Source organism: Psammomys obesus, unplaced genomic scaffold, assembly GCF_907164565.1.
Source record: "Psammomys obesus unplaced genomic scaffold, mPsaObe1.curated_primary_1811, whole genome shotgun sequence".
Classification (NCBI taxonomy): Eukaryota; Metazoa; Chordata; class Mammalia; order Rodentia; family Muridae; genus Psammomys; species Psammomys obesus.
In genome coordinates this window covers 15,399,411-15,427,311 of record NW_026592118.1, presented here as the reverse complement: position 1 = coordinate 15,427,311, position 27,901 = coordinate 15,399,411, and the positions used below count along the sequence as shown (strand labels likewise).

Here is a 27,901-nt window from a genome sequence, read left to right as displayed (position 1 = left end):
TTATGCCTCCGGTGTGGTGGGTGTGGCATTGGGCTCCATATCGTCCTGGGGAGGTGGGACTGAGGCTTCTTGCTCAGCCATTGCCTCTCGAACGTGGCTGCCCAAGACTGCATCATGGATACTGTGGAACAGAAGCTCTTTTAAGGCAGGATTTTCAAAGAAACGGTTGCGGGTGAGGTCATTCACGACTTGTGCTATATAAAAAAAGAAAAAAAATTTCATATTCCACATTTTGATTTTAAAAGCAATTTGTTCACAGTTCAAAAAGATTAATTTGTTAATTTAGAGACAGGTTTTCATGTAACCCAGGCTGGCCTTGAACTCTTGATTCTCCCGCTTCTGCCTTTCCCAAGTGCTCAGGTATCACATTAAACACACATACACTATATATATACATACATACATAAATATACACACATACATATATACACATATATACGTGTGTGTTTGTGTATGTGTATTTACTATGTATCCCTTGCTAGCCTAGAACTCAAGTAGTTCAGGCTGCCCTCAGATTTACTGAAATCTGCTTGCCTCTGCTTCCCAAGTGCTGGGATTAAAGGTGTGCATCGCCACACCCTGCACATTACTGGAATATTTAAAATCCCAGTTTTAATATTCAAATGCTATGTTAAGTCTTACTCTAGTTTGTCTATCCTGTCACAGTCCTAGTCTCAGGAAATGACATTTCTTTCTAGTATATTCCTCCATGATTTCTCAATAAGAATGTAAACGTAGGCCTGGTATGGTGGCAGTCATTTTTGTTGGTTTTTTGAGACAGGGTTCCTCTGTGTGGCCATTGGCTGTCCTGGAGTCTCTCTTAGATCAGGCTGGCCTTGAACTCACAGAGATCCACCAGCCTCCCCAAGTGCTGGGATTAGAGGTGCGAGCCACCATGCCTACATCTTTAATCCCTGCACTTGGGAGGAAATCCTAACAAGCAGAATGATTTATAGAATTATGACTCGTGTGTAGCTCCTGTCCTCCAGCCCTAGGTCAGAAGACCATCTCAATGCCTGCAATTAGCTGGTTTCAAAACTAGATTTACAGTGATTTTTTTTGAAAAATTATTTTTTTCTACAGAAAGTTTATATTATCAGAAAAAATTACAAGTGCAGTTAATTCTAAAAAACAAACAAACAAAAAAAGTGAAAATATGAAAACTTTGCCCGTGTAGGAGCTGGATGTTCCTAAGTTCAGAGTATTTTCTACATCTACACAGTGGTTCACAACAGTTCCTGATTCCAGTTCCAGTGGTTCTGATGCCTCTCCCCTGACCTCTGCAGGCATCAGGCATGCGTGTGGTATATCTACAGACATGCAGGCAGAGCACCAATACAGATACAATGAATAAATCTCTATAAAAATAACCTTTCCCATCCCGAGGCATACTCACGGCTGCATCCTGCTAGGTACACATAAATACCAACATCTCCGTATTCCTTCACCATCTGTAATAATAAAACAAAGTTTACTATTCCTTGACCCCTGGCCACGCGGAAGCCATTTTCTACCAATATGTATTTAAAGGCACGAGGCACACAAATTCATTTCCTCATGCTATGGTAGTGTTAACAATTACGCATCTTTAAGCTAATAAGCTAAAAGAATTTTGAACTTACTTGGTTTCCATACTGACAATGACAATGAAGAGAATAAAGCATTATTAAGTTTTATTTTGGTATAATGAGGATATTATGATAATGATTTTAAATATTTTAGATACTAGGATAAGTACAGATAATATGACATCTAGGATGTTTTTCACAATGTGAGAAAGTAGTGTTGGGAATTCAGGTAGTCAGATGGGCTAAAAACTGTTACTTGTCGGAGCTGAGGGAGGTTTGTTGCGTGGGGATCGTTATGTTATACTCTATATTTAAAAATGTGCATAACCAAAAGTTTCAAAAACAACAGCAAAGTAAGGATCAACAAGGGATTGTAGTCCTGCTCTGGAGATGACGGAGGGTAATGCCAGAGCGTGCCAACTTGGAATGACTTGTCCCGTGGTACTTACCACAGCCAGGGTTTTTACTCCAACAGAATCGATAAAATTGACTTGTGTGAAGTCTAGAATGATAGTGTGGATATTTTCTGTCTGGGGCATAAATCTCTGCAGCTCTTCAGGAAATGTTGTTTTGATGACTATTGGGGGATATTTTACTTCATCATCCTCCTCTTCGGGCTTCGTAGCATTTTCTCCATCTACTTCTCCATCCTATGTCCAAAATGAGACCATGAGTTTTCTTTTTTTTTTTTTTTTTCTTTTCTGTTCTTAAATTTAACTTTATTTTATGTGTCTGAGTCATTTGTCTGTGTGTGTGTCTGTGCATCATGCACATGCAGTACCCATGGCGGTCAGAAGAGAGCATCAGATCCCCCCTTCCCCCGCCCAGTTCTGGAGGTACAGATAGCTGTGAGCCACCAGGTGTATGCTGGAGTCGAAGAACCCAGGTCCTCTGGAAGAGCAGTGAATGCTCTTAACTGCTGAGCTACCTCTCCAGTCCCATAAGCCATAAATTTTCTAAACAACTTTTCTTTTTCTGTGGGAAAGATTTATAATGCGAAATAGCCCATGGGTTCTGAAAAAAACAGTATGTACATTTATTTAGATTTAGCTAAGTTCCTTCAGGCCCCTTTGTTTTATACTTTCTAGTCATTGTCCCTACATTTCTCCTAATTTATAAAAATCCCTTCAGTATGACAGGCCACAAGTTACCGGAAGTCTAAAGAGCAAAAACTAGCTTCTGCATTTTTAATTATCAGCTGAATAACAAAGTTTAGCAGCCAGATTTATTAAGGCATTGTATGATTTTTAATTTTCTACAATGCATTCACTACTTGTTTCATAAACATGCTCATAATTGACCTTGTCACATTCTTGTTTATTTTGTTTTTTGAGACAGGAGCTTATGTACCCCAGGCTGGACTCAAATTCTCCATATAGCCACGGCTGGCCTTGAACTGCAAAAGCCTCACGACAGGTACTACCACACCCAGCTTTACTACATGTTGATAACTATAAGAGGAAACCTAGATCCTTCCCCACATTTGCAACTTCATGCTTCGTTTAGATTTTTAACATGGTTAAAGATGGAGGACATACACATCAAGAGGAAAACAAAACTAAGGGTGGTTTACCACTTTGACAACAGTTGCATTGGCAATGTTGGCGTTTCCAACTTCCTTTGCGTACTTCCTCATGGCCTTTCTTCTTGCTCCCATTATGAGTGCTGGGTTCACACCAGTCTTTTCAAAGACAATGTATGCAAGGTCACTTTATAGCTGCCAAGGACTCACCCCAAAGCCATCAAATCTTCCACTCCCCCCTCGTCAATTGCTTTCTGTGACAACATACTGTTCAATCCTTGCTCTGCCCTTCGCTTGGAGGCCCTGAACTGAGTGTTTTTCTTGGTCTGAGTCTTTATTGAAGACTAGCAGACACTAAAGAATTGGAAAATAATAATTTAAAAAAAAAAAAACCCTGTACAGTGGTATTTACTAAACTTAGAATTCTTCAGTTCTTAAACTTGTCTTTGGGGGTAGAGGAGCTGAGCTTTAGTCATGAGCCATGGGATCCCTAGAGTGACATTACTTTCTCTCTTTTGATGTGTGCATATGACAAAGCAATGAACAGTGGTGATGATTGTTTCAACCATGGGAATGTCTTAAATGCCAGACACTGGCTGGTACACTTAAAAATGTTCAAAAGAGTAAACTATGTATTTTACTCTAGTAGGTGTACTGAGGCAGAGAAGTGACCCTTCTGTCCCTTCAAACCCACCATGCCCTCCTCAGAAAGAATCAAATTTTAATTTCTAATTCAAAATTTTTAATTTTGTTCTTACTTTTTATTCATTACTCTTAACGAATAAACAAAAGGTGGCTCACCTTTCTTTTTAGGGCGTTGCTATACAAGTCACTGTTTGCATAGTAAATTGGGGCGTTTATCTGGAATATTTTTATTCCAGGAATTTCTTTCACCTGAGAAGTAAAACGTTGGTGAGTGTAACACCTGGGAAGTTTCAGAATCAAAGTTGCAGTCAGCTCTCTCCTCCAACATGAAGAACACAGACTGTGAAGGACCCTCTTACCATGTTTAGATTAAATTTTGTCACTCTTGGAGGAAGAGAGGTACAAAGAAAAGGTTGGGCTCTTAGGACACTGTTGCCCAGGCTAGCCTTCAGCTTCTGGGTCAAAGCAACCTTCCTAGCTCTGCCCCACAAGGAGCCGGGACCTCAGAAAGGACTGCCACACCTCGCTAGAAAGCTTAGGAAACACACACCTTCCTATTCATTATACAAGATAGGCTTTGCTTCATTTTTTTTAAACCAGTAAACACAAGGAAGAGCTGGGGGGGGGGGGGAGGAGGACACCCAAAGGAGAAAATTAAGTGGCTGAGAAAAACCAGGCTACTGCTGGCTGTGGACCACAGACACATGAGGTGAATGAAGACTTGGTTGCGTCCACAATTCAACTCAAATGAGGCAGAGTGAGCATTTCCTCAAGAAGCCTCATGGAACCCAGTGTTTCCATTTAGAGTTTAGTAATTTAATAGAAAAATTACTTATGCTAACACCAGGCTCATTTCCAAACATTTTATAGTGAATCTGAGATTTTTTTCCCCCAAGCAGAAAACAGACAAAGATTTCAAAGATTTGATAGTCTTTGAGAATCTATAGAAGACAAGAACATCCAGAATTAAAGAACTCTAAACTATAATTTTAACTATTAAAGAGGAAGCAGGAGAATGCTGTAATATTACCACCTAGATTTTTAACATGGTGAAAACTAGTATTTCTTCACTGGCTTAAATGTATCAAAAGAAAACCATGCACATACAAACCATCTTCCCAGCCTCAGTGTTTTTTAAGTGTGTACTTTATGCACCCATTATCATTAAAGATGAACATCAGGAAGTGGAGCAGTTAACATGCAGTATAGAATACAAAACCAGAGTCCAGATGAAAGCTTCATCTTTTCATACTGATCACTAGTTCTCTCCTCTCTTCTCTCCATCACCATGAGTATACACATCACTGCTCACATGCTTACAATCATTTAAGATACTAGAAAAGGGTCCTACCTCCTCATACGCGTCTATGTCAATGTACACATCGGTGTCAGGGAGCTGCCCCAGGACCTTGTAGCTCGGACTGTAGAGAGAAGGAAGGAACAGCTCAATGGGCAGATGGAGGAAAGGGCTATCCCGACCCCGTGGAGTGCTCGGGCATCCTATCTGTGCAGGTCTAGAGCCGACTGAGCCCAGCAGAGTCCAGCCCCATTTACTATCCAGTGGATGCTAGGAACAAAGAGGTCTCTTTCCAAAAATAGCCATGGGGTTTTATTTGCTTATTATCACAGTCTGCCACGTCTACTCCTAATGCCACACGTATAGCTATATGTTCCAGTTTTATGAAGATGATAAAATTTGGTCTAAGAATCAACCTCTAAAGCTGGCCCTCAGGAGGCAGAGGCAGGTGGAGTTTGTGGCCAGCCTGGTCTACAGAGTGAGTCCTATAACAGCCAGCAGCCTCTAGATCCATTTAAAAAAAAAAAAAAAAAAAACAAAAACACAAACATTTAAATCATTCTCTCACCACAGGCTATGACTTGGGTAGGTTCCCCAATCACCCTAGGACTGAGTTTCTTCTACATGTGTGAAAATGGAGATGCTAACAGTCATTGGGGTGTGACAGTAGAGTGACATAAAGCACTGATCTTTATCAAGAGCTAGGCATATAAGTAATTATAATCACTACTACCACTCTTTATCATCATTGTCCACATCAGTATTATCAGTGTTACATGCCTGTCATCTCAGGGGAAGACCAACTTGTAGACAGGAAGGATGATGTCTTATTGACTACAATAGTTCAAGAGGTAGTATCTCTGAAAGCATAGCAAAGCCTCAACAAATATCAACTCAAGAAAGATTATAATTATGTTGTTAGGCTTTATAAAGTTGCCCATGAGCTTGTGGATGAAAGAAAGATTCCATTGCATCAATAGCACCCACAGTTCATGGAAAAGATGCTTAGGAATGGCTGTTGCATGCAGTGATTTCTCCTCAGAGCGGTGTGCTTGGTAGGAACCTGAGTGCTTGGGACATGCCTGTGCTGGATAGTTTCATGTCAACTTGACACAAGCTAGAGGGAACATCAGTTGAAAATAAATGCCTCCGTAAGATCTGGCTGTAAGGGATTTGCTGCATTAGTGATTGATGGGGAGGGCCCGGCCCGTTGTGAGTGGTGCAGTCCCTGGGCATTCTGAGTAATGGGTTCCCTAGTGCCAACCTGCAAAATCCCAAAGGACAGGGCAGAAAAGTCAAGACTAGTCATTTAAGGGAGACAGAGAAGTATGTCATTAAAACAAACAAACAAAACCAAAGAAAAGAACAACCCTGGCCCACGCAATGGTAAGGAAATGTAAACCTCTACTCAGTAAAGAAAACAAGCAGTTCACATCTCAGATTCTATCCTGTGGCTTCTCAAAGGACATGGATTTTTGCTTGCTTGCTCGTTTTGGAGCGGAGGACTGGAAAGGGCATGCTCTACCACTAAGCTACAAACTTAGAGAACCCCTCTATATTCTAATAGGAGCCCGTCAGGTAACAGGGAAGGCTTCGTTAAGGAGGGGAAAAGACATTAGGGGGCTGGAGAGAGATGGCCCAGTGGTTAAGAGCACTTGCTTCTGTTGCAGAGGACTGGGTTCAATTCCCAGCACCACAAGGCAGCTCACAACTGTCTGCAATGTCAGTTCCAGGGGAATTAAACACCCTTCTCTGGTCTCACAGGCACTGGGCATGCACATGGTGCATAGACATACAAGCAGGCAAAGACACTTGAACATATAAAATAAAATAAAATAAAACAGGTGAAAAAGATGGACAACAATGTTAAAATTTGTTAATAAAAATAGCTAAGTCAGCCGGGCACAGTGGCGCACACCTGTGTTCCCAGGACTCTGGGAGGCAGAGGCAGGTGAATCTCTGTGAGTTCAGGCCAGCCTGGTCTACAAAAAGGGAGTCCAGGATAACCAAAGCTACACAGAGAAACCCTGTCTCAAAAAACAATAGAAAGATAGATAGATAGATAGATAGATGTAGATAATTATATTGTCAACTTAGAACATACGTTCTTAACATTTTTCTTTTATGTCATTTCAATGATGAAAATATTCTTTTCCTACCTAGAGAGCAGGAACACTCACCATTCTGCAGGTAAAGGGTTAACATCCTCAATACTCCCACCCAAAGGAGCTTTTCAAACTGAAAGGACCATTGTGTGATTTGTAACTGCAGGCAGACTGCAGGTGAGAAGGGCACCCTCTTAACTGAGTGGGTGGTGCCGCCAAGAATGTCTTCATCTCTGCACCCCTTATTCCCATGTAAACTTCTTGTTTTGAAAGATTATTTTATACTTTCTCCCAATGGGGTCAGTTTTCCTAGCAGGAAGAAGGGCCAACAGGGCATGGTGGCTTAAGGTGGAAGGACAGCTAGAAACCTCTGAAGGTAGATGTCAGTGTTCCCACCATATCATCAGAGCCCAGGTCAGCATGTGGTACCAAAGAGAATTGCTAAAACATGACGCACGCAGAAGAGGGCATACAAGCCAGTGCATCCCTGTGCCAGGCCAGCAGGAAAGAGGGTTTGAAGCATGCTCTTAGCACAAGACCGTTGCTGGGTCTTCCTCAGCTGTGACACAGAAGAGCATCTGACAAAACTTTCTGGAGTTATTTTTATTTTTCCCCATTTTTTCAGGTGTTGGGATTTGAATCCAGGCCCTTGAACATGCCAGGCATGAGTCCTACCGTGAGGTTCTTCTTCAGCCACAACAGAACATTATTTGACTCCACTTTCACCATGTCTATGCTTAAAGTCACAGTGTAACTTCAATGGGACGCTCGCACCATTTCTGCAGGGCGCTCACCTCTGGGTTCTGTAGATCACAGTCAGCAGAGCAATGATCACAGCAGTAATCAGTCCGTAGTCCAAGCCCAGGAACAGGGAGGACACAAAGGTGGTAAGCCAGATGGTCTACAGGAAAGTCAAAAAGCTTCTAGAGAATCACATTAATGATTCCATAACAAAGACGCGCACACGTGCACAGAAAGACACTCACACACACAAACACACACACGAATAACACAACAATGAACTGAATCACACAACAATGAACTGCATTAATATCCTTCTGACATGTTTATTCAGACCGCTGGTAGCCACTGCAGTGACCTGCAGCTGACAGCCACATTTACTCACCAGCTCTATTTTGCTGGTTCTCCAGAAGAAGGGCAGATCTGAGAACTGCATAAACATCCCTTTCAGGTTCACGATCACAATGGCCGAGAGCACAGCCTGCAACACAGCACCCACCACGCCCTTTAGTCGGAGCCACTGAGCCACCTTTGCTGGCTTCTCTCCACCTTCCTCCCATCTTTCCCCACCCCTTTGTTCCACCTACTCCTGATGGGGCACCTGGGCTCCTAGCATTTGGTTATTTAAAGTTAAAAACCAGGGATATATCCTAACAGGAAACCTACATGACAGCTGAGAGGTCCGGAATAAAATCTGTGATTGCAGAAATTATTTTTCAGTTATGCTCTTTCTCCTTACGACTCTCTTTTCCTTCTGGTTTCTCTTAGGTTAAATACAACCAGCAAATAAATATCCTGCTGCAAGTCACCTCAGAATTTTAATGGAAATGTAAAGTCATGGAAGGTCAGAGACAGAAGTACACTGTGGGTCAGCCAGCCCAAACATTACTTGCTGATAAGGAAAGTAAGACCAGGAGCTCAAGGATATACAGCTGTCAGTAGGCTATGGAGCAGGATCTAGTCCTAGGCATGACCCCTTCCATACTATCAATGCTGATGTTACAGTAAAAAAGGAAAAAAACAAAACCCTTCAAGATAGCCGCCGGAACACAAACAGACAGAACAGCATGAAAGCCCCTCCCATCCAGCCCACACCACACACCTGAGGCAATGACTCAAAGAGGAATCCAGTGGCTAAAATGACCAGCAGAATCATCAGCGAGGCCAAGCAACCTGCAAGCTGGATGAGAGAGGACACACGCAAGGGGCTGTTAGACCAGAGTCAAAAGCAGCCACAGGTTCATCCTATTTTTGCCATTTTCACTGTGGGAAAAATCAGGAACATACCGGCTTAAAGAAGCCTTCCAGACTATTCCATACACTTTCAGCTCCAGCTCATTGCCTCTAACTTACACCTCTAGCCCCTTCTTCCTTTGACATCGAGTTCCTCTTACAGATTTTAAGCAGCAACTGAACTGCTTAAACATCCTGGTCAAAGGCTCTTGTCAGAGGTGGAGAGAGACAATGGGTGCCAACCTAAGCTCCAGGAACAGAAGAGCTCAGACTAGCATTTGCTCCCCAGTATGGTGGCTACCCATTGCATGTCATGATTTCAGTTTCTAAAAATTAAATGAAAGGTCTTGGTTGTACAGCCACATTTCAAGCACTCAAGAGCTGCACATTGCTGATGGCAGCCATGTTGGATGGTGCAAAGAATAAACACTGTATGAATGTTCCATTGGATGGAGCTAGCCTCATGGCCAGGCTCAGTGTCAGGCCTGCAGAAAAAGCCTATGTCTGAATATTTAAGCTTTATTGTAGCAAACAGACTGTCATACAACTTCCAGTTTAACTGGAGAATGTACCTCTTTCCTGTAGATTCAGGTTATTTATTTATTTATTTATCTATCTATTTATTTATTTATTTTCTTTTGGTGAGTTGCTTCAACCCATCATGCCTTTCTTTTATTCGCTGCCCGGCTCACTGGAGCACGGATCCGCAGGCAGAGTAGCTTGGCTTGGATTCAGAACAGAATCAAGAGTCTGGCATTTAATCACTACCCAGAGCACTGGTTCTTAGAGCCCTGTTGTGTACTCACCTGTGTCTTCCCTCCTGTTCCCTCCTGAACAAGGCTGCGAGACAAGGAGCAAGAAATCGAGAAGGTCTGGAAGAGAGATCCGATGGAGTTGCATATCCCCAAAGCAATGAGCTCCTTTTTCACGTGGGAACAAAGCAAAGGCAACAGACAGGTCACTCTTGGGGAAGAGCACGGAAGTGCACTGGATAACACCTTCAGCTGTGCAGGCCCCCATCCCTCCCTGGGCAGATGCTTTACTGTGAGTTCAAGATTGGAATTAGGGCATTTTGTACAGTGGGAGAAAAATGGTTTGGATTTTTGTAGTGCTGGAGACAAATAATGTAATTCCTCCCTGCTCCCTGCTTCCCAAACCCACTTTCTACACAATCACCGCTTTCAAAAAAGACGGCATAAAGCTGAGAAAATACTTTTCAAAAGAGAAAGTTCTAGAGACACAACTACTGGCAGCTCTCAGAAGTCTGGCCAGTTACTCATGAGGAAGTGCATGCCAATACCTTCTTAGAACCTGTGAGTCCTGCCCTTAGGGCTGCTTTAGGATTCTAGGTTGGTTCCTTTAGACACGTGTAGGTACATGCTGGTAATCCCAGCACTCTGGAGGCTGAGGCAGGGTTACAAGTTTGAGGCCAACCTGAGTTACATGGTTAATACGGTGGGTTTCAGGCTAGCTACAGAGACCCTGCTTCTAAAGGAATCAACATTCCATGGTGTAAAGAACATGACGTCAAAAAGAATCTGCTAGCCAGGTGTAGTGGCACACACCTTTAATTCTAGCATTCGGGAGGCAGATCTTTGTGCGTTTGCGGCCAGCCTGGTCTACATAGTGAGTTCCAGGACAAAGAGAGTCATAGAGTGAGACTCTGTCACAAACAAACAAACAAACAAACAAACAAACAAACAAAAAAACAAACAGAAGTATTTGTTTGACTTCTCTCAGAAAGAAGGGATTCTCATTCTATACTAAGCTTTTGCTGTTTTGTATCATATGAAAAGAATTTGCCATAAAAAATGAAAAAAAATGTAGTGAGCTAAAACAGATACTACAACAAGATTATGGATCATGGTGCTTGGATTAAAAAAATACCTACTTGAAGCTCTGTTATAAAAGAAGGCAGCAAAGAGAATACAGAATCCAAACACTCAGAAAGCTGAAACAGAAGGATTGCTGGGAGTTTGAGGCCAGCCTGGGGCACGTAATGAATTTCAGCTCATTAGCTACAATGTGAGACCTTGTGTGCAACAGTGGAGGAAGGAGAAAGAAGGGGAGAGAGACAGAGAGAGACATAGAAAGAGAGAGAGAGAGATACAGAGACAAAGAGAGACAGAGGAAGTATCAAATAAATATGCCTCAAATATATCTAATATATCCATCATCAGAGTAAAGGCTTTTCTACCAAGCTAGTCCCTTTGCTGTCTCCAGCAGAGTTCGGTGCTTGCATCCCAGTAAAACACCCATGGGCACTGACGGTTTTTACCTGATTGCCATCAACCTGGTAGCCATGCTTATTCGCCAAGGTTTTGGCCATGGAAATTGTCACTGAAAATCCAACAATGGCTATGGCAATGGCATCCACATACACGAGGTGGAAGAGGCTGGTGTCCGGGTTGGCAGGAGGGAGTAGCCTGAAAAGCCAAGGAGACTTTCACTCAAGTGCTGTGACCAGCGGGGGTAAGCACGCAGAGTGGAGCAGGACAGGTGAAAGTGCACCATCTGCACACAAGAATACTAGCGATCAGGTACTTGTTGGTTTTTATGTGGCCACAAGAAGGGCCCTCTTGCTGCCCACCTTCTTTCCTGATCCGTGCTGCAGGGGTTTTCTAATGCGATGGGATATCTGTATAGACCAGGTGTCCAGCTGTTTACAGCAGAGGAACCTCATACCTGATGGCAGGTGTAAGACCCAAACTAGGAAGAGGAGAGGGTGGGTGGAGTACCCAGATTCCAGAGGGCTAAACCAGGCTTGGGGTGAAGGGTGTTTTTTTGGACAAGCACTGCACCGTGGAGACTCACTGCCATGGCAACACATGCACTTCTCCCTCTGCTCTCCCTCTGTTATGGTCCCCTCAGCTTAGTTTCCACATGGAAAGGAGAAGATCCTCCCGCGTCTCCTCGTGTCTCACATGGAAACTGAAAGAGCCCAGAAAGTGACTTCTCGAACTATGCAAAGGGGAACCCAGCTTGTTTTCAATGTTGTAGTCTGGAACACCTGTTTTAATTCAGAACATGACTATTCTGGTAAAAGAGCACATCTTCTAGGTCTGTGTGGTTTGGTTGGAATACAAACATACCTTTAATCCAGAAAAGTGAGGCAAGCAGATCTCTGAGTTCAAGGCCAGCCTGATATAGAGCAAGCTTCAGGTAAAGAAAAGCATAGTGGTACATGCCTTTAATCCCAAACAACAAAGGTAAAATTAGTTTGTAGAAGAAAGCAGCTATATTTGAAAGTGATATTTAATTGAGTGGCAGAAACAGTGACAAATCAGAGAGAGATTTGACAGAGTAGAATATGCCCAACTCTCATAAGAAGAGACAGGAAAAAAAAGCTACTTAAGGAGCAATGAGAGGGAGAGAGAGAGAGAGAGAAACAGACAGACACACACACACACAGAGAGAGAGAGAGAGGGAGAGAGAGAGAGAGAGAGAGAGAGAGAGAGAAGGCAGTTTTACCAGGACAGTAATAGAGAGGTGGGTTGTAGAGAGAGAACTCAGAGTAAGATCAAATGAGCCAGAGAATGGAAGGAGCCAGGAGATTAGAGTAGATTGCTTGAGTTAGTTGGAGGCCAAACAGAGCTTGGATGAGAGAAAAGCCAGATTGAATAAATTAGCTGGCAGAGGAATTTGAACCAGGACAACTGATTTGAACCAGTCAGCCCAGAGTACAGAAGAACAAGAAATGATGAGCTTATTAAGCAGTGAGTCTCGAAGGCTGAAAACATTTTAGACCTAGGTTAGATTGTACAGAGGCTGGAAGCCTCTAAGAGTAGGCCTAGGTTAGCAGAAGGAGGCAATAAGCCTCCAAGACAACATTTGAAACAGGCAAATAGAAGTTCCTTTTACATACCTGCTCTCAAGTAACAAGGCAAGGAGTGCCTACAGTGTCATAAGGGAAGTGACAGTGGGATTCTCAGAGGCATCTTGCTTAATTTAAGGCACTGGTTAAATAATTGTAGCACTCATTTCATTTCTATTTATCCAATTTCTATTTATCCAATTATCAATCACATTCTTGTGTGTGCATTCCTCTGTGCTGGGTTCTATGCTTATGTAACTATTTCTCATAGACTGAATGAAGCTCATTACAGCCCCAACTTTACAGATGAGGAAACAAAGAACAATAAGTTCTTCCATTAAGAGCGCACACACACACACACACACACACACACACACACACACACACACACACATATGATTTCCTTGTCTTTAATAGCTGAGTAGTATCCCATTGTGTAAATGTACCACAATTTCTGTATCCATTCCTCAGTTGAGGGACATCTAGGTTGTTTCCAGGTTCTGGCTATTACAAATAAAGCTGCTACTAACATGGTTGAGCAAATGTCCTTGTATAGTTGAGCATCTTTTGGATATATGCCTAGGAGTGTTATAGCTGGATCTTGAGGAAGCACTATTTCTAATTGTCCGAGAAAGCACAAGATAGATTTCCAAAGTGGTTGTATAAGTTAACATTGCCACCAGTAATGGAGGAGGGTTCCCCTTTCTTCACATCCTCTCCTGCATGTGTTGTCACTTGAGTTTTTGATCTTAGCCATTCTGATGGGTGTAAGGTGAAATCTAAGGGTTGTTTTGATTTGCATCTCCCTGATGACTAAGGATGTTGAGCATTTCTTTAAGCGTTGCTCTGCCATTCGATATTCCTCTATTGAGAATTCTCTGTTTAGGTCTGCACCCCATTTTTAATTGGATTACTTGGCTTGTTGGTGTTTAATTTCTTGAGTTCTTTATATATTCTGGATATATTCTTTATATATTCTTTATATATATTCTTTATATATTCTCTCAGATATAGGGTTGGTGAAGATCCTGTCCCAATCTTTAGGCTGTCATTTTGTTCCGACGATAGTGTCCTTTGCTTTACAGAAGCTTTTCAGTTTCATGAGTTCCCATTTACTGATTGTTGATCTTAGGGCCTGTGTTGTTGGTATTCTGTCTCATGAGAAGAGAGAGGAAAGGGAAGCTACTTAAGGAACAATAGAGAGAAAGAAGCAGTTATACTGGGAAGGTCATAGAGAGACAGGTTGTGGAGAGAGAGAGACAGACAGACAGACAGACAGAGAAATCAGGTGAAGACCGAATGATCCAGAGAATGATACAGGAGATTGAGATTAGAACAGATTGCTTGAGTTAGATTGAGGCCAAGCAGAGCAGTTTAGAGGCCAAGAGAAAAGCCGTATTAAATAAGTTAGGAGAGGAGTTTGAACAGCTGAGTTGAACCAGCCAGGCTAGAGCTCAGAGAGACCAAGAAAGGGTGAGCTTATTAAGCAGTAATTCTCAGAGGCAGAAAACATTCTAGGCTTAGGCTAGATTGTACCTCAGAGGCTAGAAGCTTCTAGGACTAGACATAGGTTAGCAAAAGGAGGCAGTAAGCCTCCAAGACAATTGAAGCAGGCGAGTAAAAGTTCTTTTATAGTCTTCTTTTTACAGTTTAGCTCCACAGATAGAAGGGGTCCCAGTGCCTCCTGGTACAGTGCTATAGGGGAGAGAAGGCATCGAGAGGCGCCCCAGGGACACAGATGGTAACCTACCAGTGTTTGTTTTTTTTTTTTTAAAGATTTATTTATTATTATTTATACAACATTCTGCATTTACACCAGATCTTACTATAGATGGTTTTGAGCCACCATGTGGTTGCTGGGAATTGAACTGAGGACCTTTGGAAGAACAGTGAGTGTTCTTAACCTCTGAGCCATCTCTCCAGCCCCTGTTTTTTTTTTTTTTTTAAAGGAGAAATGTAAATATAAGACTTTTTCATTTAATTAAATTATTTGTAACTAGTAACTGAATAGGATTATCTGCTGGTCTGATTAAAGACTAATGTTTATCACAGGACTCACTGCTAGAGAGTCCAGATGAAGTAATGGAAAGAGCTTGACAATGGGCATCAGACGACCAAGCTCTTGGGGCCAGGCTGGGACTCATGAATGAGTCACTGAGGCATCTCACTTAAGTCTCTCAAATATCACCTTCCCTGAAACCCTCCCCAAAGCAGCAACCTGCCTCCTTCCCTTACTCGACATCCTTCTCAGCTCCCTCACTACTTATTTTTGCTGATTGTGTCCACAGAGCAAGGACTTTCTTTTTCTTTGTGTGTTTGTTTTGTTTGTAACTGTCATGTCCCTGGCTCATGGCAGGCATGAAGTAGACTGACAAGTAAATGAAGGTAAGTGAACATTTACGAAAAACAGGGGCAATGGTATATGTTGTCAATAGGGTTGCTACAAGCCTCAAGTGGGATGGTAAGCATAAAAATATTTTCATAAATTCTCACTCTAAGCTGAAAAAAATGTTATTACCTTGTTACAGTTTTCTATCCCCAGTCATTATCAAGAAACATGCTCATGAAACTTTGATGTTTACAATTGGAAGCTTTGCCTGAAGTACTGGCTCAGCCAGGGCAGGTCTGTGTGCAGGCCTGTGCCTCTCTGCCTCCCAGGAGACTCCTGGTTGGGTACAGCCTGATGGAACATGACAGCTTCCCTCAGTGTCCAACATCTGTCCACATCTGGCTCTATTGTTTTGGAGAAGAGAAAGTGGAGAGAGAGAGACAGAGATAGAGAACATTAGTGCACACATAGAAAGACAAGAGGCACAGCTAGAGTTGCAGAGAGAGATTGCCAGAGAGCATTGGCCCAGGATCAGGAAGAGACAGGCAGAGGGGGAGAATCACTCTTTTCTTTTAAATGTTAAGAGGAATAATTCATGTTAAAAATGTGGAATTAGATAATATAGAGGAAGCAAGGGAGTAACCAGCATATACGCTAAGACTAGAAACCCCACTGGGATGAACCCTGGAACTTCTAGCCAGCCTGCCTTAGATGCCAGCTCTAGGCGATGTGTCAGCCCCAGCCCTCGCTGGGTTATCTCCTGCAGACACAGGGACAAGTGTGGACCACCACACCCACATAGCAGGTGAGGAGCATGGGCTTTGAGAGGAGAAGCCATCTGGCCAAGGATACCCAGCTTTCAGGCTGGAGTTCAGGTCTTTTGCTTTTAATTCCTGTGTCACTCAAGGAGAGATTTTATTTTATTTTATTTTGAGAGATTTTAAATAAGAGTTTAAAGGAAAGAAAAAACCCCCACTCCCCACCATTGCCAGGATTACAAACTGGGGTGGCAGCTATGGAAACAAAACAAAACAAAAAACAGAGTGGATGTCCTTACAAACAATTCCAAATACCATCCAGTGTCTCAGTTCCTTTTTCTGTGGCTGTGATAAGATGTGCTAGTGAAAACCAACTCAGGAAGGGTTTATTTTGCTTATAGCTCAGGTACAGTCCACCACAATGGGGAGTTTGGGGAATTCAAGACAGCAGGTTACGCTGCCAATGCTGTGAGGAGGCAAAGCTGAAGAGTGCTTTCTCCTTTTATACAGTCTCGGATCTCAGCCCCAGGAATGGAGCCACCCACAGTGGGCAGGTCTTCTCACCCCAGTTAATCTGACCAAGAAGATCTCCATGCCCAAAGGCCTACCATCTGGGTGATTCTAGATTCGATCCTGTTGAAAACTGAGATTAGCCATCACATTCGCTAATCCCAGCAGAACCACTGAAAACAGTCTCCAGACTGATCTGCATACCCATGCCCAGAGGAGAGCTAGTCACGATAGCTAAGTAGTGGGTACAAATGAATACACACACACACACACACTCTCTCTCTCTCTTTTAAAAATGCTTAAAAATCTTTATTTATTTATTTATTTTGCTATGCCCCCCATCCCCACACCAGACAGGGATTCAATATGTACCTCTGGCGTCCTGGAACCTGCTATGTAGACCAGGATGGCCCTGAACTCACAAGAGATCTGCCTGCCTGCTTCTGTCTCCTGAGTGTTGGGATTAAAGGTCTATGCTATCACATCTAACTGCTACAAATTTTTAACCAGCACACACCCTCAAGCCTATAAAATCTCCAGCTCTTGAAAAGAAAAGATGTAGAAAAGATGATTTTTTTTTTCATGCAGAGTTAGAGATAGGGGAAAGGTCGAGTATTTAGTTACGCTCTTTAAAGCATTTTCCTACCCCAGAGGAAGAGTTCCAACGACATCCACGCTGTAGGACTCGTGCAGGTTAAACCCCGCGGAAATGCCAGTTCCCATCACCACCTACAACAGACACCAAACCAAACACACCTTAGAGCCAAGTACTGACACACCACAAAAGCAAGGCTCCAAGAATTTGTCCATTGGGAAATCTAATCTCACTCCTCAGGGCTAATCGGGGACTCCTCAGCTGCCAGCTAACTTCTCTCCATGACTTCCCCGCACAAAGAGCCCTGCAGCTCAAGGCTTGACTCGGTTTCTTTCACTTGTGTACTGTCCTCAGTTGAGGTATCTGGTTAGTTGACCGCAGTGGGAGGAGGCCGTCACTAGGGTTGACCTTGAGTTTGGGGCAAGTAGAAGGAATGTCGGCCATATCATCAGTGTGAGGAGGCTGGTAATGTCATCCTGTTATCACGGGGCTTTGGAATCCTTTTGCTGCTGTCACTGTCTCCAGGACAGCAGCATGGTCAAGGCCAGAAGCCCCCCATAGGGGCACATAGTTGTCCTCTCAGGTTCAGGGCACACAGCATGCCAGCCAGAGCAGTACGCTGCACCACTGACAGTCTGCCCTGTCAGAACCTAGATTTATTGGAGTTACAGAGCACAGCCTTCAAGCAGGAGAACAGGACAGAAGGTGGGGTAGCGTCTTTCATCCCCAGTAACTATGGCTGCCAGAATTTTTGGAATGGGCTATCCAGGAGAGAAGGAAGGAGATATTGGTGGGATATTGAAGGTTGGAAGAGATTAAGTTCTTTGTGAGCTATGTTAGACAGCTGTTTAAGCAGCTGGAGCTTCCCTCTTCTAAATTTATATCAAACACACATTACTTTTGCTGTTCTTTTCCTTCTCTTAAAAAACCAAGTTCTCCATATGTACCCCAGGGTCGCCTTGAAATCATGAACTTCCCAAGTGCTAGGACTTTAGGCACAGACAGGCTGACACCTGTTACTTAAAAACAACAACAACAACAACAACAAACTTTGTGGGGCCCAGACCTTCTACTCTGGAGTCCACCGGGACACTGCGGATTTTTAAGGCTACAGGGAAAGAGCACAGCTGTGCAGACTTCTAGTCAGAGCTAGCTTGAATGTCACTTCACGCCACGTGCTTCTGAAGACGTCACAGTTTCGCGAAAACTGGCTGCTCTGTGACGGCTCTCTGTGAAGAGGAGTGATGGAGTGTGTCCACCCTGACTTTAGTCGTGCGAGGCCTTCTCCATGTTCACATCCGTAAGTAAGTAACTGCGGTCACTTAAGAACACAGTATTGTTTATTTCAATCGATATGCGTGCTTCTTTTTTGTTTTTTTACAAAACATTACTAATTTTTCGGTCATGAATTTGTTGTAAGATATTTGAACTTGACTCATGTAAGGAAAGCTATTGAAGTTATTATGGGTAATTAAAATAATGAGTGATCTTTAAAAAAAATAAATAAATAATGAAAAAAAAAAACCTTAAGGAAAATACATTCTGCCAAATCTGGTCTTTCATGATAACTGATGTTAAAATGTGCATTTTGGTCTTCACCTAGGTTTTAAAAGTCATCTATGTCTACATTTTGTTGTTGTTATTTGGTTGGTTGGTTTTTTGAGACAGGGTTTCTCTGTGTAGCCTTGGCTGTCCTGGACTCACTTTGTAGACCAGGCTGGCCTTGAACTCACAGAGGTCACCTGCCTCTGCCTCCCAAATGCTGGGATTACAGGCATGTGTCATGGCACCTGGCTCTATGCCTACATTTTAATGCAGTTTTCTTTTTACTACTTTGTTGTTTTGCAGGACGTGGGGAGGACCCTCTGGCTCCCTGTCCCTCTATCACCCACACCAGAATCCCCTGCAGGAACAGGGGCCTAGCACCCCCTCGCATGTACTTACAGCAAAGAACTCTAGAGGAATGGGTGCTGGCAATTTCTCTTTAAATCTCTCATTAAACTCCTTGCCACCCAACAGCAAACCAAAAACCATCAGGCCGACGCCTAGGGAACACACGTTGAGGTTTTTAACATTCTGCAACACAGCAACTGTACTCTGTAACACAGTGAAGACTGGACGTTTACACCAAGCAGATGCTCCTGTACTGCACGACTCAGCACACGGGAGGTACCTAGACAGGCAGGTCACAGGGTCAGGTGTGACAGAGGCTGGCAGGGCTGAGGGGAGAGGAAGGAGAGACACTGCTTTATGAAGGGGAAGCTTCCAGAGGTTCTAAAGGCAAGTGGTCACAGTTGTAGAGCAAAATGAGTGCATTTAATTCTGCTACACTGTATATTTTAAAGGTGATGTGAATGGGTATACTTTGTTACGTATTTTTAAACTATTTATTTATTTTTGATAACTCTGTGTGTGTGTGCCCTGAGTGTATGTATTTGAAGAACATGCATCCAGGAGCCCACAGAGGTGAGAAGAAGTTGTCACATCTCCTGGAACTATAGTTACAGGCAATTGTGAGCCACAGTTTGGACACTAGAAATCAAACCCAGCTCTCCTGCAAGGGCAGTGAGCACTCTTAACTGTCTCATCATCTCTTCAGCCTAGCCTTTTGTGTTTGTTGGTGTGGTTTGGGTTTTCGAGACAGGGTTTCTCTGTGTAACCCTGGCTGGCCTGTATCTCATGCTGTAGACTAGGCTGGCCTCACCACCTGCCTCTGCCTCCCTAGTGCTGGGTTCAAAACCAGGTGCCACCACTGCCCGGCCCTAGCTTCTTTACCACAGTAAAAAAAAAAAAAAAAAAAAAAAAAAATCTTCAAAGGCTTCAGATGAGCCTAAACTTAAAAGAGAGGTGGGTGGGGGAGAGTTAGTTTAAAATTCAGTGGCAGAGTTTCTGTTCTCATCCTCCAGGCTGGGGGTTCAGCCCCCAGCACACAAACTGAGAAGTTTTAGGGTGAAGCAGTTCTCTTTGTATTTTCTACAAATTAGGAGGCTTTAAAAAAATGTAATCATACAATTCTATACTCATAATTCTTACCCAACAATATTATAGGTTTATTATTGCTTTGTTTGATGTTGCTTTGTTGAAGACAGAAGCTCACTACAGAGTCCAGGCTGACCTTGAACCCATGTGCCTCTAGAGTATAGAGTATAGAGGCATGTTTTTGAAATGCTGATATCTTAATGTAACTCATCTAAAATGACCTTGGGGCTGAGTTGTGAGCACTATGAAAGAATCGGGGTCATAGTTCAGCGGTGAAAACACAGCAACGCTTTAGAAATCTGACTTAGAAATTGTCAGGCAACGTTGACAGAGAAATCAGGCAGGCTTCAGAGCCAGAATGATGTTTAGAAAGAAGCCCAGGAGAGGTAGAGAAGAAAGCCACTTAGTTATGCCTTAGGGCTTATGTCTGGTCGGGATACCCCAAATACAATCATTTCATCTGACACCCTGACAAAGCAGAGAAGCCACCAGACTTGGGCGGCACAGCCTAGGGCCCAGTGATGCCACAATTGCATGTATCTTGCCTCTGGAGATACATGCAATTGTAAGCTGCCTGAGGTGGGAGCTAGTCATTGAACCCCTGTACTCGGCAACAGTAGCAAGTGCTGTTAAAAGCTGAGACCTCTCTTCAGCCCCCATTCATGGTTTGGGAAACTGTATTGTTAATGATTTCTAGCTATACTGCATTGTGTGAAAAAAAAATGTTGAATTTTTAGAACTTGTTATCAACTTCACATAACCAGCTTTAAACGGATTGGTTGTTTTTACTATTCACTTGTAAGCATTTTTTTAAAAAATTTTCTCTGTTGTGTATACTTTATAATGTTTTATTAAACTGATCACTTATGTTAGTTAAACCATTTATAGCCTTACTTTTTTTTTTCCTGCTTGAATAAGCAGCCTTTAAAAGAGATGTGCTTTCCTACTATCATTTTTGTTTGTCTTCTGAGACATGCTTTCACTCTGTAGCCCTGGCTGGTCTGGAAGTCCCCAGGTAGACTAGGCTGGCCTCATACTCACAGAAATCTGTCTGCCTCTGCCTCCCAAGCACTAAAAGGTGTGTGCCATCACACCCAGCTTACTATGGTATCTTTAAGCTATTTATTAGTGTCCAAAAAAGAAAATAGAAGAAAAGGACATAACTTGGTCTTAAAGGCTATTTATCTTTTCACCTAATTAGGGTGACTGGTGCAGTCACCAATAGAGACCTAAGCACACATTCTTTCTGAATCGGGGAGAATCACATGTCCACAATGTGGACCACCGTTGTAGCTCTCTTCCCAGAAAGCCTAAGAGTAACTAAGTCTTTCCCCTTGAAGGTGAAAGGTGAAAGGTGAAAGGTATACAGAAGCAAACAGGGCAAGGGGTGTGGGGGGCAGGGGGTGTGGGGAGCTGGGAGCAGGGAGTCAGGACTCAACTACTTACATATACCACCGAAAAGATCCCACTGTACCGCTTTGTCTTAACCCCAAACAGGTATTTCAACATGGATGTGAACACATGCACGGCGGCTGCGGTGGTGAACCCTCGCACCAACGGCTCCGTGAGGTATATGGCCACAAAGCCAAACCTGCACACACCTAGGCAAAACTATGTTGTTGTTTTTTTTAAACAACAAAGAAACAAACAGATAGCGCGATGAGTTAGGAAATGACAGCAGACAACACTCAAATTTCTTTCTGGGTCACTTCCTAGTCCTACAGACTTGGACCTGTGGCAGCCGACAGGTCAGGGGCTGTAAGGAGAATAATGCTAACCCTGCGGTGGCCCTGGTCCCTCAGGACCGTGGTGGCCATGCTCAGGCCCTGCCCCGTGGTGGCTCATGCTTTGTACACACTCCATTCTCTCCGTGCTCCCAAGGGAGGCCTCTTCCCCGAACTACTGCCCACTCCTTCGAACTTGTTTAGAGGTATTTAAAGCGTCACGAGGCCCTGGCTCTGGGGTTTCGCTGTCTGACTCTGGACACGTGTGCCACAGATGAGCAAAGCAGAGCCTGTCTCCCCACCCTGGAGTCTCACCTGAATGATTCCTGAAAGTAGGGTAACAGACATGGCGACTTTCACTCTCAGCGCGTCTCGGGCCTCTGTGCCGTTGGTTGTGTTCACTCCTCCCGGGATGACGATGTCATCTGGTACCAGCCGGACAGCCACACCACCGATCATCAAGCTAATGACGGCAAAAGGACCTGGAACCGGGGAGCGGGAGTGAGCACTGCTCCGAAGCTCAAGGAACTGAACCGCTAGCTCTGAGGGGGTGATGGGGAAGGATCTCTGCTCAGAGGCCTAGAACTTAAAACTTCAGCTGCAAGGACGAAGCAGCGGGGCCACCGAATGACTTCTGAGATCCTTGGGCTCACACTGTATGCTCACAGTATTCCTGTTTTCTACCCAGAAGGCTGGGAGTGGATTTTTGTTTGTTTTCCTGCTTGTGTTCTTGAGAGAGGGTAGCCTTGGCTGTCCTGGACTCACTTTGCAGACCAGGCTGGCCTCGAACTCACAGAGATCCGCTGGCCGGACTCTGCCTCCGTGAGCGCTGGGATCATAGAGGCGTGCCGCTGTAGGGCTGGGCCACACCCAAATCCCAAAGTCTTCCACGACCTTTATCTTGAACAGTGCTTCTCAGTCAGTGGTTAGGGGTGATGATGTCGCATGGACTATATAGCCTCCTGACCTCTATGCTATCTATGTGATCGCATAATGTCTGGTGTGGGAGTGCATGTCTGTAACCCTACTGCTGAGGAAAGGGCTGGTAAAGATAAGTGATCTAGCCAATGCTATACCCTGGGTTCAGTGAGAGACTTTGCCTCAAGATATGAGGTAGAGAGTGATAGCAGAAGACATCTGGCCTGGACATGTATGTGTGCATGCAGGCATGCATGTACATTCATGTACACACACATACATTACACAGTGTGGAGAAGGAAGTAGGCATTTTACCCCACGGCTCACGTATGGCAATCACGGCTCTACCTATGGGAGTCCGTTCTTCCCTTCCGGTGGTGGCAGGGACTGAACTCAGGCCGTCAGTCTTAGAGCCCGGCTCCTTGACCAGCAGAGCCACCAGATCAGCTCAAGAGCTTCAAAACTTCTACTGGAGCCTACATGTGTGGGAAAGCCCTGGCAAGGCCCTTTGGACAGTTCCTGGGACCACATGAACAAGAGAGGAAGGAAAGGAGAGGGAGAAGAAAGGGAGGAGGGAGGATGAGAGGCCTCAGTAAGTCCTTCTGAAACGCTGACCTCTTGGGACTGGGAGAGATGGTGAAACGATTGTTTTTTTCATGAGTTTTATTTATCTTAAACCCTTTGAATTTATTTTTTTAAAAAAGGGTCATGCAATATAAGCCTCTGAAGCTTAGTGGCATTTATTACCAAGGGATAGATACCTGAAATGCTGTGTGAGTTTGCTGGACAAAGCTCTAACATTATCACTAAAGTCACATGCATCTGCTCCTAAATGCACCGCAGAGAAAACAGGCAGAATTCGGAGCCGAGAGTCTGATGAAAATGCGCGCACATGCAAGGTGGCCAGGAACCCTGAATACCATTATTAAAATAAGTAAGACAAAAAACTAGATGCAAGCCAAGTGTATTAGAAAAGAAAGCATCCATCTCACTTTACAGCTTTCAACAATCACTCTTTTATGCAAAAAAAAATATTGCCCATTTAATTAACCCAAGATTATAAGAAAGCTGTGAATTTCTTGGAGAAGTGGGAGGAGAAAGAAGAGGAGGAGGAGGAAGAAGAAGAAGAGGGAGCATATAGACGCTTTTTCCAAGGCTTGGGAATGAACCCGGGGTTTCACACATGTGTGTGCTCAGCTACTGGCATACATCCTCAGCAGGAGTGTGGTGGCAATTTTGAATCAATGAATGGGTACACAGTGACAGAGAGTTTATTAAGTAATAATAACAGGCAGATTGCAACACTTAGAAAAGAGTTTTAGGTTATCAAACATAGGGTTTTACCTATAGATATGTGTCTGGAGGTCCCCAAGAAACAGTACATGATAACAGGATAAAACGAAGAGTACAGGCCGAACACTGGAGGAACAGCTGCGAGCATCGCGAAAGCTAAGCCTGCGGGAACAGAAAGCAGAGATGGGGTCACGGTTAGCAAAGAGCAGGGTGTGTTCTTCTTCACCTCTTGGTCTCTGACGAACAGGTGATACCCATCTTCACGTAAGTGACAGGGTCCAGCCTGCCTTCCCTTCTGCCCCAACCCCACGAACAATGTGGCATCCACACAGTCCAGGCTGCAGCAATATGATGGTTAATGCCGATTGTAAACGCGACAGGCTCTAGCATCACTGAAGAGAAACCCCTGCCCGGCCTGGGAGAGATTATGTGGATGAGATTAGCTGAGGTGGGAAAGCTGTTAAATGAGGCTGTCCCATGCCCTGGGTTTAAGCCCTGCAATGATATAAAAGGAGAAAGCCAGCGGTGCCCCAGTGGTCGTCTCTCCCTGCTTCCTGACTGAAGATGCCACGTGGCCAGATGCCTCAAGCTCCTGTTGCCATGTCTTCCTCACCATGATGGAGCCTACCCCTGGAATTCAGCCAACATGAAAACCTTTTTTTGTTTTGTTTCGGTTTGTTTTGGTGTTTTGAAACAGGGTTTCTCTGTGTAGCCTTGGCTGTCCTGGACTGGCTTTGTAGACCAGGCTGGCCTCGAACTTACAGAGATCTGCCTGCCTCTACTTCCCAAGTGCTGGGATGACACGTGTGCTCCACTGCACCCAGCTAAATGAAACTTTCTGGAGTTGCTTCTGTCTAGTATTTTGCCACAAAAGTAAGGCAGGTAACTGATACAGGTAGTTTGCCTTGTCTTCTCCCTTTTGCCAGAGTTTTCTGCCTCCTGTCACAGATGAGGTACGGTCTGGTACTGACTCACCCTGATGGCGCTCTCTCTAGTGGGATGTTTGAGCGTCCTCTTAAGACCCCTTTGATATCAGCATCCTCCGCTGTAACATTCTCTGGTCTCTGTATGCCCCTGCACCTGATTCCCAGGCTCCTTCACTTGTCCCTCCTCAGAATCTATGGTCTCCCAGGCTCCTCTGCTGCTGTCTGCTCAGTCTGAAGGTAGTTTTCCTGGGTAGGTATCTTCCAGCTGAGCCAAGCCTGGTTCATTTCCAGGTTTGCAGTTTTCCAACCTGAACACTTGACATTTTATTCCAAGAGACTTTAGAGGTGCAGGTCACACCCTGGAGGGGACTGTTGCCAAAATTCCTTCCCTTGGAGAAAGAAGTGAATGATACCCTTTCTCTTAAGGTCCCAACAGCAAAGAGACGTATGTTTCGACCAAGGCACACTCAGAGAAAGCAATGAGTTTATCAGGCTTGCTTACAGAGCAAAGGGTAAGAGGTCACAGGCTAGAGCATGGGTGACTTCAAAGCAACCACACCGGAAGCTCTGTACCCAGCAGGGGTGATGGCTTCCCCACCGCTCTCTGTAGGTGAAATGCCTTCCCCACCTCCCTCCCCATCTCTAGCTTCCCGCCCAGACTTTCTCAACCTTCCTGCTGTGGTGATCCCCAACTATAAAATTACTTCCTTGCTACCTCCTAACTGTAATATTGCTACTGTCATTGTGAATTATAATGTAGGAATCTGGTGATATGTGATCCCCGCAAAAGAGCCAAGACCCACAGGTTGAGAACCACTGTTCTAGCTTCTCCCAGGCATTCTGGAGCCATGTGCAATCAGAGCAGACTTGCGCAAACTGGGTGGGTGGGTGGGGGAGGCTGGATATGCAGGTGAAGGTCCTATGACCCTCACTGCCCCCTCCTTCTGAGAGGAAACAGCAACCGTGAGCAAGGCCAGCTGTGACGGTCTTTGGTGGGCAGGCCCAGCTGGACCCCTGAAGATGGCTTTCTAGGAATAATGGGAACCAGATATGAGCTTGATAAACTGTTTTGGCTAGGGAACATATTCATTTTCTTTTTCTTTTCTTTCTTTTTTTTTTTTCCTTTTCTTTTCGAGACAGGGTTTCACTGTGTAGTGCTGGCTGGCCTAGATCTTGATATTTAGAGCAAGTCAGCACAGTGACTTATCTGTGTTAGGATTAAGGGCCACCATGCCTGGTTCACAAATTGATATTTTCTAATATTCTTACATTACAGATAAAACCGCAGAGTTGTAAGGGGAAACCAAGTATATCATAATCCCTTTTAGTTATGTCATGAGCCTAGAAGCAAGACCTTTACTGGATCTGCAACAAAACGTTGACTGAGCAACTGACGGATTTTCAAATCAGTATCATCACACTCTACTGTGGACGATCCCAAAGCTTCTTAAAGATTACGTTTCTGAAAAGTTTGTTTAGAAAGGTAAAAGACACTAGAAAAACATGACGGCAACAACAACAACAACAACAACAAATATGAATCTGCAACTGTGATGAACACGGGCTAAACAATTATTTGAGGGGATGGGAACAAGAGAAACAGACAATGAAAAATACATACACCCAGACAGAGAGACAGACGTAGAGAGAAACAGTCACAGAGATGGAGATACACAGAGACAGTGGGAGAGTGAGAGACAGAGACACACAGAGAAAGGCAGAGACAGTGAGCAAGAAAGCACGTATCTCACTAACCTTGGGGAAGCTGAAGCACACCGGTGCTTATGCCTGAAACCAAGTCACCCAACACATACTCCTTGAACTTGTAAGCTGGCAACCACTTAGTGATGGGCAGGAACATGTAAATGATGTTTCTTATCTTTTTAGGAGTGCATCTAAGAAGACAGAGACACAGATGACAGTTGCAAGTGAGGAACGTCTCCAAAGAACTCACACTAAGGTGTTTGCTATTCTTCAGTTCCAGGAGTGATAGAAAGACAATTCATAATTAGTGATTAAAATGCTATTAAACAGGGTGGGAGCCATGGGTGGAAACTCAGACAGAGAGGCCGAGCCATCCCTGGGCGACAACGCGGGGGGGTAGATGTTTTAGAGCTGTGTGGAGAACAGATATGACACCCTCTACATGGCTGTAAGGTACGGTAGAACACTGATTAATGCGGTGTGCTGTTGGTTTAATTAAACTGACACACCTCAGAACCGTCTGTGAAGAGAGTCTTACTGAAGAATTACCTAGCTCAAATTGGCCTAAGGGCCTGTCTGTGGGGGACTGCCTTGATTGTTAATTGCAGTATGGCCCTGTCTGTTGCAGCACCATTCACCAAGCCGGAGTTCCTGAATCGTATAGCAGATGGGGTAGCTATCAAGGATCCACCTTTCTATTCACCCTCTGTCTTGGCTCTGGATACGCTGCTTGAAGATCCTACGTGGACCGCCTGTCATAATAAAACTGTAACCTAAACAAACCCTTTTCTCCCTTGTGTTCTTTGTCAGGCTGTTTTATTCCAGGAACAGAAATGAAACTAGGACCCCTAGTGAAATACACGGTGCTTCCGCAACCCATCAAAAGTCTGTCACCGGCTGAACCACCATGGGTGGCTCGGCAAGCTGGGACTGCTCACCACTCATTCCTCCTCCAGTTCGCCAGCGCGTCCTTTACACACGTGGCCTCGACACTCTCAGAGCAAACTGTCACAGAAGAGGAAATGGCTACGTACGCGAACGCCTGCTTCAGCTTATCCCCAATGGACTCTGAGACTTTGTCCTTGACGTGCAGCCTCTCCTGGAGGACGGGATGACTGAAGATAGGCCTTTCCACGTGGTACTTCTGGGTTGCCACAGGGATTTCATTTTCTTCGGCATGATCCATGGTCTGTGGTTGTTCACCAACAGCAGGAGACGAGCATTTCTGGACAGGCACTAA

General features: G+C 44.2%; 1 protein-coding gene across 2 annotated transcripts; it reads right to left on the bottom strand.

Moving 5' to 3' along the window:
• On the bottom strand, positions 1-27,847 carry Slc26a5 (solute carrier family 26 member 5). Of its 2 annotated transcripts, XM_055612535.1 has the most exons (18): positions 27,696-27,847; positions 26,713-26,852; positions 24,083-24,193; positions 22,136-22,302; positions 21,543-21,707; positions 19,062-19,214; positions 17,169-17,251; positions 11,390-11,537; positions 9,918-10,031; positions 8,981-9,058; positions 8,264-8,359; positions 7,932-8,038; positions 5,087-5,156; positions 3,892-3,984; positions 3,142-3,249; positions 2,018-2,218; positions 1,397-1,451; positions 1-194 (listed from the first exon to the last, which is right to left on the bottom strand). In XM_055612535.1, the coding sequence occupies exons 1-18, from the start codon at positions 27,845-27,847 to the stop codon at positions 1-3; spliced, it is 2,235 nt and encodes a 744-aa protein (XP_055468510.1). The 2 variants fall into 2 exon arrangements, with proteins under 2 accessions (XP_055468510.1, XP_055468511.1); XM_055612536.1 differs by lacking the exon at positions 8,264-8,359.
• Between the last annotated feature and the right edge of the window lie 54 nt (positions 27,848-27,901).